Below are 17,373 nucleotides of genomic sequence, written 5' to 3'. Positions count from 1 at the left end.
AGAACAGATCAGACCAGTTTCCAAGTCACAGAGGGAAACAGATGAGGCCCAGGAATTGTAAATTCGTACACCAAGCCCCTGTACCTCAACAATCCCTAGATAAGTCCTCATACAGTCACTGATCAGGAGACCAGCTTAGTTTAAATGAGGCTTCTCACCATAATGTTCTCAAAGCCATCATGACCTTAACTGTGGTTAGAGGAAGTAGCTGGAACTCGCCAGAAGAGCCCACTAAACCATTTCTAGTAGCTCTCTAGACCCCTTAATCACTGAATAGGCACTGCCTCAGTCAAACTGAGACCTGTTAAAGACCTAAGCTTGAAAAGGCCAAGTCTCCCACTGCATCCTGGGTCATCTCCACATCCTTATCTGGCCTCTGGACCCAGCTGGCTCTGGAGGTGAAAGTGAGGCTGTTGACTTTGCACAGCCCTCCCTCTCTTAAATCTAATTCCCTTGCATGTCATTGCATCGTCTCCCTGATGTCATGGTCCACTTTGAGAACGAAGGACAAACAAACAGCAAACCCACAAGAAAACAGGCAGCATGTGATAATTGGCTACACCCCTCTGAATTTGCCAGAGAGTCAAGGAGAGAGAAATGAACAAAACCAGAGTGTAGGTTTTATCTGCTTTAACTAATCACAGCACAGATTATTTTCCCTTTTCTTATCTTTCCAGATAGGGGTTCACTCCCTCTAATTCTTTATTCCTAATTCTTAATTCTTCCTTTAATTCTCTACTTCCATTGGTGTCTGCAGGACACTCTCATTTAGCCAGCATTGCAAACTCAAGATGATCTGTGCTTGCCTTTCCCTTACCCCTCACATCTATATTCTTATTTTCCTACCCTTTCTATTTCTCATGTCTATCTCCTCCTTTCAATTGCCCCTGCAACCAGCCTTCTTCTGGCCTTCATCTTTTCTTACCTAAATTATTGTAATAGATATTTAACTGGCCTTTCTGCCTCCTGGCAATGCTGTCTCTAACTTTGCCCTTCACACAGTTGCCTAAGTAATCTTCCTAATGCAATACCTTAATGTAGCTGCTCTATTAAATTTTTTAATGACCCCTATCACCTACTAAGTATAAACTCTAGAATTTAAGGTCCTCCACAGCCTCACTCCAAGCTATCTTTCCATGCTTATCTCCATACTATCCCCAGTCATATATTCCACATTGTAGCCAAACTGTCTTATCCTCCATTCTCATTCTAACCACTTTGTACAAACCTATTCTCCACTTTCTATTTCTCCAAGCCCTTTACTTCCTTCAAGGCCCAATTTGGATGTCACCTCTTCCATTATTCCTTTACTTACCTTCCCAGGTGAAAAATAACTCCTCCTTCCCCAAAATTTTTCACACTACTTTGCCTGACCTTCTCCCCTTGCACTCATCTCAAAGTCCTTTGTGTGATACTTATCTGTGTGCATGTTTTTTCTCCCTATTAGACCAAAAACTCCCTGAGGGCAAGGTCCTATCAACAGTTCCTGGCACATAATACAGTTATCCCTTCCCCATCTTGGGGTTAGGGGCACAATGATTGGGAAAATTTGTGTAAAAATTTTTGGCCCTCCCTTTGTACCGGAGAAGTCTGAATTTTTTCTTTTTCTTTTATGACATGTTTCCGTACTTTATTGTAAAATTTGGGTTTATATTATACAAATACTATACATATATTTTATGCATTTCTGCGTTTCTAAACGTTTTCTGTGTCATCTATTGGTCTTCGTGTGTCACCTGCGGTTTACACAAAACTCCCTCAAAAATTCCAATTTAATTTCTTATGTTGACTCATGATATATCGAAATCTTGATGGCGAAAGTCTCAATGTGGAAGAGATAACTGTAGACACTTAAGTGTTAAGCTGAATCACAGGAATTTGTTTTAAGAGTTCTGTTTTTTCTTGTTTTCTTTTCCAGAGAGGGGAAAGTAGGAGAGAAAGAAATTAAATGCTTATTAATCGAAAAAATAAAATTTAATTTAAAAAACAATTTCATCACATAAAATGTTGGATATTTCCCAGTATACTTTCCCATGTTAATTCATATTATAGTTATTATGTGTGTGTGAGAGGGGGGAGGAGAAAGGGGGAGAGAGAGAGAGAGACAGAGAGAAACAGAGAGAGAGACAGAGAGAGAGAGAGACAGAGAAAGAGAGAGAAATGAGAAGTGACAACAAATATTTCTTGAAAGACTGAATTGAGATTTGAATCAGAGGACAATCCTGGCTCATTGTAGGCAAAAGTAGCAAATGCACTAAATAGAGGAGTCTCCATTTTAGCCTGTTGCCTTTGGGGAGGTGCCTCTGGAAGAGTAAGGTGGAGAAGACACCTGACCCACAAGGTCTTAGCTATATTGGCAATACTATTGGGAAGGCTGTCACCAGAAAGCAGCTTTTTGAACTGTATTTAAGCTACCAGTGCTTTCTGGAGAGGACCAGAGATAATGTTTTTCCCCATTCAGTGAGCATTTAAGTGTTCAGTGTGAATAAGGCACCATACTAGGTCCTGGGAATATCAAGACAAAAAAAAATGACCAAGTCCCTGTCTTCAAGGACCTTACATTCTACTAGGGAGGAAATAGTTTGTTGACAGATAAATTAATACAAGATATGGACAAAGTAAATACAAAGCAATTTAGATGGGGGGCAGGGGTTAGCAACTAAAGGGGATCAGGAAAGACCTTGTATATGAGGTGCTTCTTAAGCTGAGACCTGAAGGGAGCTAGGGTGGATAGAGATGAAGATGAAGTGTTTTCCAAGCACTGGAGGGAGTTGGGGGGAAGAGAGAACTACACAAGGACAGATGAATGTTTGGGGGCAACTGAAATGCAGAGTTGGAGACTCATAAAGCAGAGTTACTGGTTAAACCTTTTGGAACTGGTTTATGCAGCGCCTTTAGAAATTTCACACTGCTGAAGTCAGAGAAGCTAGTTATTAATATTGTCGTCAGTGTTAGGAGTAGGATGTGAATTTTCAGTGGAGACAGGAAAGTCTTGGGGGGATGACAGTGGACAGCAGGCCAGCTAGAATTCTTTATCTACCAACCAAACCAAACCATTCACCTCAATAACGAAAGAACAGTACTGGGCTCACTAGTTGTTTCACTGAGCTCAAGCAAAAGGCTTAGTAAAGGCAAGACCAAGAGTAGAAATAGGAAAGTCATCTAACAGTAAGGAAATTAAGCCAGCCTTTTATTCTCTCCCTTCCCATCTGGTCAATTTACCCGGGCTTACCTGACTGATGAAGCCTGTGGAGGAACACTGCCTGACCCAAAGACTAAATTTCCTCTTTTTTCTCTTGCGCAGCTCTCGCTCTGTACATGTAGCAATGAACACTGGGTCCTCATCAATCAGGGGTTCATGTAGCACCTGCCAACATAATGAAAAGAGGAATCATAGAATTTTAAATAGTACAGAGATCTCTGGAAGCATCCCACCCAATGCAACAATCTCCACCACAGCCTCCCTGACATGAATACCAATACTTAAATGCTCTTGACTACCCTCTTTTTTTTTCACTTTACATTTTATGTTTTCCCAATTACATATAAAAACAGCTTTTAACATTCACTTCTTAAAATTTTGAGTTCCAAATTATCTTCTTCCCTCCTCCCCTCCCCACCTTCATTGAGAAGGCAAGCAATTTGATACAGGTTATACATGTGCAGTCACACAAAATATATTTCCATATTAGTCATGTGAAAGAAAACATAGACCCTTCCCCCCCAAAAAAAACAAGAAAAAGAAAGTAAAAAAAAAAGTTTGCTTTGATCTGCATTCGGACACCATCTATTCTTTCTCTGGAGGTGGATAGCATTTTGCATCATAAGCCCTTTGGAATGGTCTTGGATCACTGCATTTTGGAGAATATCTAAGTCATTCACAGTTAATCATTATATGATATTACTGTTACTGTGTATATTCTTATCTTGGTTTTGCTCACTTCACTTAGCATCAGTTCATTCAAATCTTTCCAAGTTTTTCTGAAATCCAACTGCTCATCATTTCTTACAGCACAATAGCATTCCATTACAACCATACCACAATTTGTTCAGCCATTCCCCAACTGATGGACATCCCCTCAATTTCCACTTTTTTGCTACTACAAAAAGAGCTGCTATAAATATTTTTGTACACATAAGTTCTTTTCCTTTTTTTAAAAAAATCTCTTTGGGATACAGATCTAGTAGTGGTATTGCTGGGTCAAAGGCTATGATTTTCTAGCCCTTTGAACATGGTTCCAAAGTGCTCTCCAGAATGATTGGATCAGTTCACAACTCCACTAATAGTGCATTAGTGTCCCAATTTTCCCATATCCTCTCTAACATTTGTCATTTTCCTTTCTGTTTTATTAGCCAATCTGACAGGTATAAGAAGGTACCTCAAATTTGTTTTAATTTCAGTTTATCTAATCAATAGTGATTTAGAGTATTTTTATATAACTATAGATAGCTTTGATTTATTTGAAAAATATATCCTTTGACCACTTATCAATCGGATGACTTGTATTGGGAGATGACTTGTATTCTCATAAATTTGATTCAGTTCTCTATATATTTGAGAAATGAGGCCATCGTCAAAGAAATTTGCTCTCATAGTTCTCACAGGTATGATTACTGTGTATTTCCCTCCCTCTTATTTTTCCCATTTACCCTTTTCTTTCTCTCCTTTTACCCTGTCCCTCCTCAAAAGTGCTTTGCTTCTGACTACTGCTTCCCCATATCTACCCTCCCTTCTATCAGCCCCACCTCTTCTCCTCTTACTTCCCTGTAGGGTAAGATAGATTTCTATACACAACTGAGCATGTATGTTATTCCCTCTTTGAGTCAATTCCAATGAGAGTAAGGTTCAAGTATTGTTGGCCACCCCCACCTTTCTGTCCCCTGTAAAAACTCTTTCACACCTCTTTTATGTGAGATTATTTACCTTATGCTACATCCCACTTCCCCCTTCTCCCTGTTCATTTTTAGATATCATCCTGTCATAATCAACTCACATTCATACCTTCCGTCAACATATACTGCTTCTAATTGCCCTAATAATGATAAAGCTCTTAGTAGTTACAAGTATCATCTTCCCATGTAGGAATGTAAACAATTTAATCTTATTGAATCCCTTATGATTTCTTTTTCCTGTTAACCATTTTGTGTTTCTCTTGAGTCTTATACTTGAAAGTCAAATTATCTATTCAGCTTTGGTCTTTTCATCAGGATTGCTTGAAAGCCTTCTATTTCATTAAATATCTATTTTTCCCCCTGAAGGATTAAACTCAGTTTTTCTGGGTTTGATGATCTCTTAAGATAGTCTCTTCTATTGTTAGAAAGCCTTAATTCTTAGAAAGTCCTTTCTTAGATTGAGCTCTTATTTATTTCCCTATAATTTCAATCTAGTTCTGCCCTCTGGAGTTGAATACAATCAGCTTAATCCCTTATCATTAGGTCACACCACATACATGAAAGCAGCTGTCAAGTTCTCCTCAAATTTTCACAGAATCAGAGTTTTAGAGTTGGAAAGAAATTTCAGGAACCTCTAATCTGACTCACACTCAAAAGAGAATTTCCAATACAACACAATAATAATAGCTAGAAATAATATAGTACTATATAGTTTGTAAGGCTATTTTTAAAGCATATATTATCTCATCTTTTGGAATATTATTGTGCCATAAGAAATGACCAGCAAGATGGTTTCAGAAAAACCTGGGAAGACTTATATGAACTCATGCAAAGTGAAGTGAGCAGAACAAAGATAACATTGTATACAGCAATAGCAACATTGTAACAATAATCAACTGTGGAAGACTTAGCTACTCTAGTCAATACAATGATCCATGACAATTCTAAAGGATTCATGAGCGAAAATGTTATCCACCTCCAGAGAAAGAAGTGATGAACTCTGAATGAACTCTGAAAACATGTGAAGCATATTTTCTTTCACTTTATCTTTCTTGCCTTTCCACCCCCTACATGACTAATATGGAAATATTTTTTGCATGACTTCACATATATAATGGTATCATATTGCTTGCCTGAAATGGTCCATGAAAGAGGAAGAGAATTTAGAACTTGATATAAAAAAGAATATTAAAAAAACGGATGAGTGAATATAAAGAAAAAACTAGTTATCATACATAAGGTATAAGAAATATCATATAGATGATGTTGAATAAAGGAAATTGAAAACTGGAAAACAAAATAAAAGAAATATTTCACTTTTTCCTAAAAACAATCCTGGAAAGTAGGTGCTTTATTATTATCCCTATTTTGCCGATGAAGAAACTAAGGCAGACAGAGGTTAAGTGACTTGTTCAGGGTCACACAACTAATAAATATTTGAGGTTAGGTTTTAATTCAGGTCTCTGTGACTTCAGATCCAATACTCTCTCCCTTTCATCACCTAGTTGTCTTTACCTGATAGGTAGTCATCTAACCTTTGCTTGAAGACTTTAATAAGGGGAAACATACTACTTCCCTCAGTAGATCATCCCATTTTTGGACAACTCTATTAACTCAATTGTTTGGATAGCTGGATAACTCTAACTTGATTATTAGTAAGTTTTTCCTGACTTCAAACATAAATTTGCTTCTTTATAACTTCCATCTATTATTCCTGGGTCGGCCCTCTGATGCCAAATCAAATACATATAATACCATTTCCCTGTGACAGCCTCTCAGATACTTAAAGGCAGTGATCATACCTCAACACCTCATTTCCTTGAGTTTTTTCAAAACTCCAAATTCAACTCTCTTAATTTCTTCCAACTGCTCCGCGTATGGCATAGACTAGGAGCCCTAGATACCATCCTGGTCATGTAGCCTATATCTCTTTTTCTTTTCTGCAAAGGTATGAGATGTTCTCCTGTTTTATGCTCAATACCCCCAGTTCCCCCAACTATTTCCTTATTCTCCCCTGTTAGGGCTCCAGTTGCTAATACCTGTCTGTAAACATGGCATCCAGAAATGGGAACACTACTTTGAGCACACAGGGTACAGACAGGAATTACTTCTTGTCATCTGAGCACTATATTTCTATTAATGCTGTATAAGATTGCATTTCTTGACTGATGGCCTACTCTAATGATTCATTGTGGCATGGAGGGGACCCTGAGATCACAGAGGCTATGTATACTATCAGGGCAAAGCTCTAGCAGACCCCAGCAGAGCAAAGAGATTGAGTGAGGTCCCAGAAACAGCCTGGATATTTACCATCCAAGGACCAACCTGGGTAAGTGGACCCGTCTCATTGGGTTCAGCCACCAGAAGGCTGGTCACCAAATGATTCACTTTTTCAAAAACAACAACTTGTGAATACTGCCTACGCAAGTGGAGGAGGAGGCATAAAATAAGACAGACATTTTTGGGCACAGCCAACACGAGGATTTGTTTTGTTTGACTATATTTATTTGAGGTGTACGTGTAGGGAGGAGGAGAGGCAAGCACAGCATTGGTGAGTAGTGATATTGATACAAAAAAAATAAGACAAGAAAACACTAGTGAAACATTAAAAGACAATGGAAGAGAGGAAAAGGATGTTTGAAGGAGATACAGATAAGCTAGTCAGTTTTGTTACTTTCAGGGGCAGCTAGGTGACAAAGTGGATAAAGTGCTAGGCCTGGAGTCAGGAAGATCATCTTCTTGACTTCGGATCTGGCCTGAGACACTTACTAGCTGTGTGACCCTGGCCAAGTCACTTAACCCTACCTGCCTCAGTTTCCTTATCTGTAAAATGAGTTAGAGAAGGAAATGGCAAACCACTCCAGTATTGCCAAGAAAACCTCAAATGGGGTCATGATTGAAAAATGACTGAATAACAATTTGTTACTTTCATGTTAAATTTAATATGCACTTGAAAAAATACTATGTAATACAAATTCATAGTTGCATGTAAAATATTTTTGTTTATAATAATAGAGTTCAGGTATATGTTATTATGTATCATATGGACATAAAATAATATTTTTATTATTTTACTCTTCATATATTAAGATGCTCATTTATAAAATTATTTTTTAAAACATTTTGAAAGTGGATGGTGTTACAATTCTTCAACCCTAAACAAATACTACACTTACACTTATTAAAAGATTCTTCAGGTACTGAAGTTGGGTCACATTAGTTTTATTTTGGTTTTTGAGCAGCCTCATCAACAACATTGGCCCCTTGTAGTTAGCTAAACTACCACAAGTCTTTGTCACATCAACAACTTTAAAGACAGGACTGTTTTATTCCATACTCACAAAAGGCAAGAGAGTAACAAGCCCCGGCATAGCCTGAAAGCTCCTAGCCAGCTTCTCTCACTTCTGCCTTCACATACACTTCAGCCCCTCCAGACTCATAAACCATTTACAGCCCCACTTGGAACCACTCAAGCAAAATGGATAAGTTACACACAGAGCAATTCATTGGTTGGTAAGGGACAGAGGTAGGGGATGACAGGTTCTGGGAACAAGCAAAAAGTTTGAAAAAGAAAATATTACAATGCAGTTTGCTGCTAAGGCATTCTCTGTCCAATTATGCCTTCTACAGGAATGAATTATCTTAGTCCTTTGAGGCTACACTAAATGAACCTATTCACTCTCGTCTTCAAAAAGAAAATGTACTTATAATCCATTTGCATTAAACATATAATTGGCCATGTATTTATATTTAATCCATACTCCATCAAAGATTGGGAGTCAGCAAGAATTTCTGACCCATAATGATTTTTCCTTTCTACAATCATTTAATGAATTTTTAATGGCTCATTACTAAAAGCAGCCACAGGTCAATATGTTCCCACAGATTCTCCTAAAACTTTGAATACCAGGAAGATCACTTTCTTCCCATTCTGGATTCAGATCCACTAACTTTTCCCACTTGATCTACTACATATACACTATGCACACATGGGTGGGGTGAGTCGGAAACAGGAAAAAAAAAACAAACTTAAATTTTTTTTTTATTATTTCTGCCACATGAATATTCCCTCCCCTACTTCCAGTTTTGGAAGAGAAAAGGTCATATTTTTTTTCTTTTTTATATTTGAAGTGTTGTTGTATGGAAAAGGGATTACATTTATTTTGCTTGGACCCAGAGGGCAGAACCAGCACTAATGGATATGTTATATGGAGCCATATTTTGTCATAACATAGGAGGTAACATCCCAACAAAAATGTCCAGAAATGGACTGGACAGCTGTGGATTCCATCCAGATTACTAAGAAGACATACTAAGGATTCAATGTTTTAAAGCCAAAGGATATTTTAAAAATTGAAATTAAAAGAAAAAATATTTAAACACTGTTCTCATCTCTTCAGCTATCTTTATAAAGGAACTGCCAGGGGAGGAGTTAATAGCCCCTGCAGGATTCCTGACAGTCTACCCATGGTTAGTAGCTATAGACTAGAGTAATTTATTCATAGTATGACCCAAAGGAATGGAGAATTGCTCAAATACTGGAGAAGACCAGGGTTATATCATTAAAGAGCTCACAATTTGCTTAGGGACATATGAGAACACCCTATATGTTGCTTTGTAAATTTTCATAATAAAAATGAGTGCCAATTAATAGAATTATAAAATGCTAAAACTGGAAGGGACTTTAGATCATCTAGTCTGGTCCTTTTATTTTGCAGATGAGTATGAGAAAAGTAACTTGTCCACAGTCACATTATTAGTTAATGGCTAGATCTGGATAGGAACCCAAATATCTGCACTCCTAGTCCAGTGTTGCTTTCTACTAGACTGGGCTCTATATGATGAAGTATTATCAGTACTGAGAGGACCCTAGCCAAGGTTCATTCTTGGAATTATTCAATGCAATTATAACCAAGGGCTTAGTTCTGCTCATTTTCAGTTAAATTTGAACCACCCCAGAAACATGTAAAGGATAGTCAGAGAATCAAGAAGGCAGGAGAAGCATATAAAAACAACCTCTCTTCTTTAATTTTGGCTCCGGGGAAACCTTTTAGGAAGGATCAAAAAAAGTAAGGAACGGGGGCAGCGAGGTGGCACAGTGGATAAAGCACTGGCCTTGAAGCCAGGAGGACCTGAGTTCAAATGTGGCCTCACACCAAACACTTGACACGTACTAGCTGTGTGACCTTGGGCAAGTCACTTAACCCCAATTGCCTTACCAAAAAAAAAAAAAAAGTAAGGAACTAGAGATGACTATTCCTAGAAACCAAAGGAAACTCTGTATCACTAAATTAATCCTTAAAAGACTTAAGAATTTTTTCCATATGCAAAAGTCCAATACATTATAGGGTAAATATAGCCAACTCCCAATTAGTTGGGGTAAGGAAAAAGAGGTAGCATGGCATTTTTTTTTTGGACCAGACTTGTTATTTCATTGATAGAGGGAACTCCTAGTAAGAAAATGCCTTTTGTCAATGCAGGTTAGTTATTATTCTTTAACGTGTAGTCTTAAAGGGGGTTACTTGGAGACATTCAGATATTAAGTGACTCTTGGGTTAGTATGTGTCACAGACAAGACTTGAACCTAGGCCTTCTTGATTCTGAGGACCTCTCTCTATCCACCACTGGAGGCTGCTACTGGTGTGAGAACACTTAAAGGTCCTCTAGTTTCAGTCTCATTTGTCTTAAGCTTACCTCTACTCTAAACTTCCACATCTAGGCCTATCTCCAGTCATCCTGGTGGGCATCTGGTCACTGGATCCCAGACGGCTTTAGAGGAGAAAGTGAGGTTGGTGACTGTACACAGCCCTCCCTCACTTAGATCCAATTCACTTGCATGTCATGGCATCATCTCCGTGTTGTCATGGTCTTTTTTGAGAAAGAAGGACAAACAACAAAAACAACAACTCTAAACTCAAATCCCTTCTCAGTCTGTCAACTAGCATTGTTTCAAGTGCCTACCTACTGTGCACCAGGCACTGTGCTAAGTGCTGGGGATACAAAGAAAGACAAAAGACATTCCTTGCTCTCAAGGAGATTACCATCTAATGGGGGCAATATGAACAGAAAATGTGCAAAAAACAAACTAAATAGATTTTCATTCTTCAAGATGTAGCTTCCTCCATGAATTCTGTCTTTACTCTCCCCCTCTCCTTACCAAGTAAAAATTAATCCTTCTTTGAACTTTAAATTGCACTTTATTTATATCTTTATTATAAACTTATCTTGCTTTGTTTTGTATCATAATTAATCGTGTATGTGCTAACAGAAGGACTTGAACCCATGTCTTTCAGATGCCAAGGCAAGCTATCTACCATGCCATGATGGCTTTCCACACTGGGTACTTCTCCAATCCTATGGCTAACACAACCCTCCATGACTAGGACACCCTCCCTCTTCTGCCTTTCAGAAGATGACTGCCTTTCAGAATCCTTATCTTCCTCCAATGCTCAGCTCAATTTCTACCTTCTCCATGAAGCTTTTTTTTATCCCATTCCATGTCCCTCCAAATCCTCTCTGCAACCACAAATACTCAATTTAACCATATTTCATATTATATTCCACCACTACCACTCGATAGGATGTAGACTCCTTGAAGTCATACTACCTTTTTTTAATCACTTTCTCTATAGCACTTTATATATATTAGTTGCTTAAGAAATGTTTAACCTCTTTGAAAAACTGCCAGTCGTTTGTGTGATTTTGGGTACGTGCTTTAACATCCTTTGTTTCATTTCTCTCATCTGTTAGATGGGGGATATATCATCTAACTCATTCACTACAGGACTAAAAAGCAAGGCTATAACATTTTGCAAACAAGATAGAAATAGACACCATGGGAAAAGGAGCATGATGAGGGAAAATGTAGGTGATGGGAAAACAAAAGGTATAATAAAATCCATTTTTCAGAAAAAAGAAACAAAGAAATAGACAACATGAATGGAAACATTTGACAACCTGGGACTTCTTTAAATAAACCCGACTTGTCAAACACATTCTTTCCCATAGTATATATATATTTTTTTTCTCAGAAGAAAATACAAAAATACAGAAGAAAAAAGATGAAAGACAGAAAAAAGCCCAAAATTCTCAGCACATTACTTTCCCACTCCTTCTAAGAGAATATTTGTAAAGTGGTTAGCATAGTGCCTAGTACATAATAGGTATTTAATAAAGAAATTCTTGTTCCCTTCCCTTCCCTCCAAAACACACACACACAGTCACACACACAGTAAGGAACCAAGGCAAAGTAGAGGGTGCTCTTATCCAATCTTTTTCATTCAGATTCATCAACATTCCCTCCTAGTTCACCTCTAGCATACTACTGGCATCTTTTCCTGAAGAGTCTGTATGTCTAGAGTTTTGAATGTGCTACTACTAGGAAAATGTTTGAGTTGTAAACTCCATGAGGTCAAGGATCATGTTTTATTGATCCTTGATCTCTTCAGGGGCCTATTACTGAGTTTCATAAATATTAGTAGGAAAAAAAGCCATATTGTTGGCCTTGAAGTCAGTAAGACTTGCCACTGACCCATACTGGCTATATGACCCTGGACAATTCTCTTCTACCTCATGGGATAGTGTTCCAGAAATCTCCAAAATTCCTACCTAGGATTCTGCAAAGATCACCACAAAGGATCATAGTATATAGGAGGGGTGACTGCAACCTTCTTACTGAGGGCATTGTTCTCTACTGAAATGACATAGAAATGTCCGACTAGTTCCCATGACTGGGTGATTTGCCAAAAATGACTGGTGATTGAGTCTGGGGGAGCTGTCTACTCTATGGTTTATACAGGGGTCAAGAAGAAAGGATTCCACCTCTTTCTGGGGGTCCTTCTCTGGTGGGACTTTTTTCCAGCATTTTCTTCCTAAGGAAAATTAACATTGTGTTGTATTGTTTAATAACCAGTATGACTCTGTGATCCATCCTTTTGCTCATTTTGTAGGACTCCACTTCTAAAGGGAAGAGAGTTGCTGAAGGGTGTGACTGGGTAAAGTGATCACTCTCAGCCCCCAAAGAATATGCTTGTTAACCAGCTTGGGCTAGGCCCTCCCCAGGACACAAGTCTCTTGTCCTTGCTTTTCTTTCATCTGTTAGGAAGAGAACCTAGATGTGAGCCATACCTAACTTTTGTTTTAGAGATTTCTTTGGAATTACCCTAGGGTGGGAGAGAAATACAACCAACACTTACCCTCCTCTTCACTCATCAACCCCAAACTAATCAGGAATTGCTATGCCATCTAGAAGGCATCTCTCTCTCAGCCATAAATCTCTCATCACTACCACACAATTTGGAGCTGGAAGCAAACTTGGGGACCATCAATTTCAGCTCCATTATTTTACAAAGTAGAAAACTGAGGTCATAGAGATGAAATGGCTTTCCCAAGTTCATTCAAGTTACAGATAACAGAAGTTGGGTTTAAAGTTATTAGCAGATAGTGGCAAAGAAATGGAAATTGAAGGGATGCCCATCAATTGAGGGGAATGATTGAAGAAGTTGTGGTATATGATCGTAATGGAATATTACTGTGCTATAAGAAATGATAAGCAGGCAGATTTCAGAAAAACCTGGAAAGACTTACATGAACTGATGCAAAGTGAAGTGAGCAGAACCAGAAGAACATTGAACACAGTAACAACAATATTGTATGATGATCAACTGTGAATGATTTAGTTATTTTCAGCAATACAATGATCCAGGACAATTCCAAAGGACTCATGCTGAAAAATGCTTTCTGCCTCCAGAGAAAGAAATGATGGAGTCTGAATGCAGATCAAAGCATATTATTTTTCACTTTTCATCTTCTTTTCATGTTCTTCTCCCTTTGGGTTTGTGTCTTCTTTTACAAGATGACTAATATGGTAATATGTTTTATATGATTGAACGTGTATAACCTACATCATGTATGTATTTTAATAAGTAGTGGAAGGCTTTATGGACATACACTAAAGTCCTGCTCTGAATGGTGTGGGGAGGTGACCTTTGGTTCTCCAAGGCAGTGCCAGCAGAACACAAGTCCTAATGGGTCCAAACAAACTGAAATAGGTCTATGTGTCCAATGTCCTATGACCAGCCTGGCTAAGTCAGAGAGGCTCATCACCACAAGAATGGCTCTGACTCAATGAACTTTTGGGCCAGAGCAACTCATAAAAGATTAGGAAGTCTCCTAATCACTCCCAAATTAGTGATTTGCTTTAGTGAGGAAAGTACCTAAGATGATAAAGAAATCACAGATCATTCAAAGTAAAGTATTAGAGAACGGAGAAATTAGACAAGGCTGAGAAAAGTTTATTTTCTAATTGTAATTTAAATTCAGGTAGAATGTAAACTACAGTTATGCCTTCTTCATGGGGGACAGTTAGGGACGCAATGGTGTGCCCCCCCATCTGTAAAATCCATGTAAAATTTTTTGGCCTTCCCTTCATACCAGAAGAAGTTTGAATTATTATGGTACCAAAAGATAAAATATATTGATATTATACAATATTATACACATATTTTATGCATTTCTTAATTTCTAAACTTTTTCTGTGTTGTGTGCTGGCCTTTATGTGTCATCTGCAGCTTCTGTAACACTCTTCCAAAAATTCTCATTTAATTTCTTATGCTGACTCATGATATATTGAAACCACGATTGGGAAAATTGCGATGTGGAAGGGATAGGTGTACTACATGGTGGGGATTGTTCTACTCTTGTCTTTATATTCCCAGAGCTTATAGTAAGTGCTTAATAAAAACTTTATTGGTCATTAAATACACTTTATAAAAGAAAAGCTAAAAGATCTGAAATGATGTCAGTTTCTACTGTGACCTGTATTTCTTGCTCCCATCTAGGACAAGACAAGAAAGAATGGGTTTTAAATGCGAAATTTCCTGACTCTAAACACTGGGAAGTATCACCAAAAGGTTCTATATCATATACTGTCTGGAGATATGTAAAAAGAAAATAGGGGCAGCTAGGTGGTGCAGTGGATAGAGCTCGGGTCTTGGAGTCAGGAGGACCTGAGTTCAAATCCAGCTTCAAACACTTGACACTTACTAGCTTTGTGACTCTGGGCAAGTCACTTAACCCTATTGCCTTACCGAAAAAAAAAAGTTTTATTCTTAGGATTCCTAAGTATCCTAAGCAGGGGAATAAGTGAGCTCCCTTTTTTCTAGCCAATTTCATTACAACTGAAGATGCACACCCAAAATCCAATTCACCAAGCCCTCTGTTGCCCTGCCTTTGTAGGTGTCCAATAGCAGTGACAGCTAGTCTACACTAGGAAAAGGAATCTGAAAGCCAACCCTCACAACAAAAAGATCTCTGTAAGGCAGGTACTGAATTTAAAAGTTGTCAGTCAGTCAGTCATTAAGTGCTTACTATGTATCAGGCACTCTACCAAGCATAGAGGATATAAGGAAAGGCAAAAATGGGTCCCTGCCTTCAAGGAGCTTACATTCTAATGGGGGAAAGAACATGTAAATGACTATGTATATACAAGACAGATACAGTATAATGGGAGATATTTTCTTCTTACAGTAAAATAAATGGGAGGCAACCCTGGATGGAAGACCCTAGCAGTGAAATGGGGGGGAAGGGGAAGAGCAATGATGGCAAAAGTCGAGTCTTAGAGGAAGCCAGGGAAGTCAGGAGGTAGAGGTAAGGAGGGAAAACATTCTAGATACAGAGGATTGCTAACACAGAGTTGGAGAACAGCCAGGAGACCGGCATATCAGGAACACCACTGTGTGTTGTCTCCATGTGCACTTGATAGCATTTTTATGATGTGAACAGTGACCACTAGATCCCCTGTTTTTCTGTTTGTGGCCCCATGAAAATACATCATATATTCAACCATTAGTCATTTTTATAGCATATTTCTAATCCCAAGATGACTTCCCTCTTCTATCCCAGAAGCTTCTGAGCTGTCATCTCCAAATGGCCAATTGGCGCATGCTCAAAGAATGCAAAATAATGTTAAATTTAGACTAAGCAAAATATAATTAGGAAGGTAAGTCTGCTCTCCCCTATCTACTGCCCCAAAAAATAAATCACAGTAAATTTCAAAGTTGAATATAAATGATTTTTGTAAAAACCTATTGCTTTCAGAGTAAGGTAGCATGGCATAGCAAATAGAGTTCGGAGTCCAGGTTCAAATTCCATCTTTGATACTTGCTGTGTGACCTAGGACAAGTCATGATCCCTATGTGCCTCACGTAGCTTCCTAGGACTTCTATACGAAGTCATAGATGAGTTGTGGTCTGTTGGTGGGAGATTTCTATTCTGAAAAGCAACCAAGTGGCATAGCAAATTGAGTGCTGGATTTCAAGGTAAAAAAACCTAAGCTCTAATCCTGCCTTAGACTCTTTTTTTTTTTTTTGGTTTGGCTAGGCAATGGGGTTAAGTGACTTGCCTAAGGTCACACAGCTAGTAAGTGTTAAGTGTCTGAGGCTGGATTTGAACTCAAGTCTTCCTGACTCCAGTGCTGGTTCTCTATCCACTGCACCACCTAGCTGCCCCCTGCCTTAGACTCTTACTAGTGGTGTGACCCTGGTCTTCCTGACTCCATGTCCAGTGTTCTAACCACTGCACTACCCACCCACCATACCCACCTAATACTTGCTGCTTCTAGGACAGGCTGAGCACAGCCTATTTAAGGAATCACAACAAGTTGGAAAAGCATCCAAATGCAGAAGGCAGTGGACGAGGAAGGCTTCCAATTGTCCTTGGGGAGGAGGCACACTTACCTGGGTTTGGGAAGGCCTAAAAGCAGAGTCAAAGCCATACTGTAGGGAATCTAGGAAGGGCTGGATCTTGTAGAGACCATGAGTTGTCTGGCTGGAACGGAAAGCGACCACATGGAAGTACTTAAGGATCTTCTCAAAGCGGGACTGGCTCATGACAAGGGCGATGCTTTTGTTACTGTAGAAGCCGCTGCTCCAGATGCTGAGAACAGACTCGCAATGGTAGATGCTCGTGGAAATCATGTAACCCAGGAAAGCCTTCATCTCAGTCAGGGTCACTTCTGCCCAGGCCCCATCACTCCCAAACCTCTCCTGATACTTCTTGGCATACATGTTTGTCTGCACCACCATGTTTTTAAGAACATTGTCGGGGACAAAGAGCTGGAAGAAGTCCATGGCACTGGAACTGGGGGGCATCTTTCGGGTTGGACCTAAACCCACAAAAAAGAAGAGCGTTACTTATTACCACCATCTGTATACTTCATGATCATAATCATAACAAATAGAAAACCTAGACATTCAAAGGATCATAGGCTCATAGATTTTGAGCCAGAAGGGACCCAAGAGATCATTTAACATTCAACACCTTCATTTTATTTTATTTTTATTCATATATCACATATTTAATAATGAATCATATAGCCAAGTTCACCTACACGTTTGTGTATCCACTAATCCAATCCTCATGCCCTCCTTCCCCAAAATGGAAAGATTAATGCAAATATAGTTTTCAAGGGATATTTCCCAA

General features: G+C 38.7%; 1 protein-coding gene across 1 annotated transcript in view; it reads right to left on the bottom strand.

Annotated features, from left to right (window-relative positions):
- The window catches only part of LOC114049519 (piggyBac transposable element-derived protein 5-like), a 168,142-nt gene that overhangs the window by 55,383 nt on the left and 95,386 nt on the right, over positions 1 to 17,373 (bottom strand). The window contains exons 2-3 of the mRNA XM_027870755.1: positions 16,629 to 17,056; positions 3,233 to 3,367 (exon numbers count right to left, since the gene is read on the bottom strand). Of these exons, the coding sequence (XP_027726556.1) occupies positions 3,233 to 3,367; positions 16,629 to 17,056 (563 nt within the window). The remainder of the gene's footprint in view (positions 1 to 3,232; positions 3,368 to 16,628; positions 17,057 to 17,373) is intronic.

The sequence above is a fragment of the Vombatus ursinus genome, unplaced genomic scaffold (genome assembly GCF_900497805.2).
Source record: "Vombatus ursinus unplaced genomic scaffold, bare-nosed wombat genome assembly UNPS02014798.1, whole genome shotgun sequence".
Lineage (NCBI taxonomy): Eukaryota > Metazoa > Chordata > Mammalia > Diprotodontia > Vombatidae > Vombatus > Vombatus ursinus.
The sequence above is the reverse complement of the archived record's forward strand: the minus strand, read 5'-3'. Positions and strand labels throughout refer to the sequence as shown.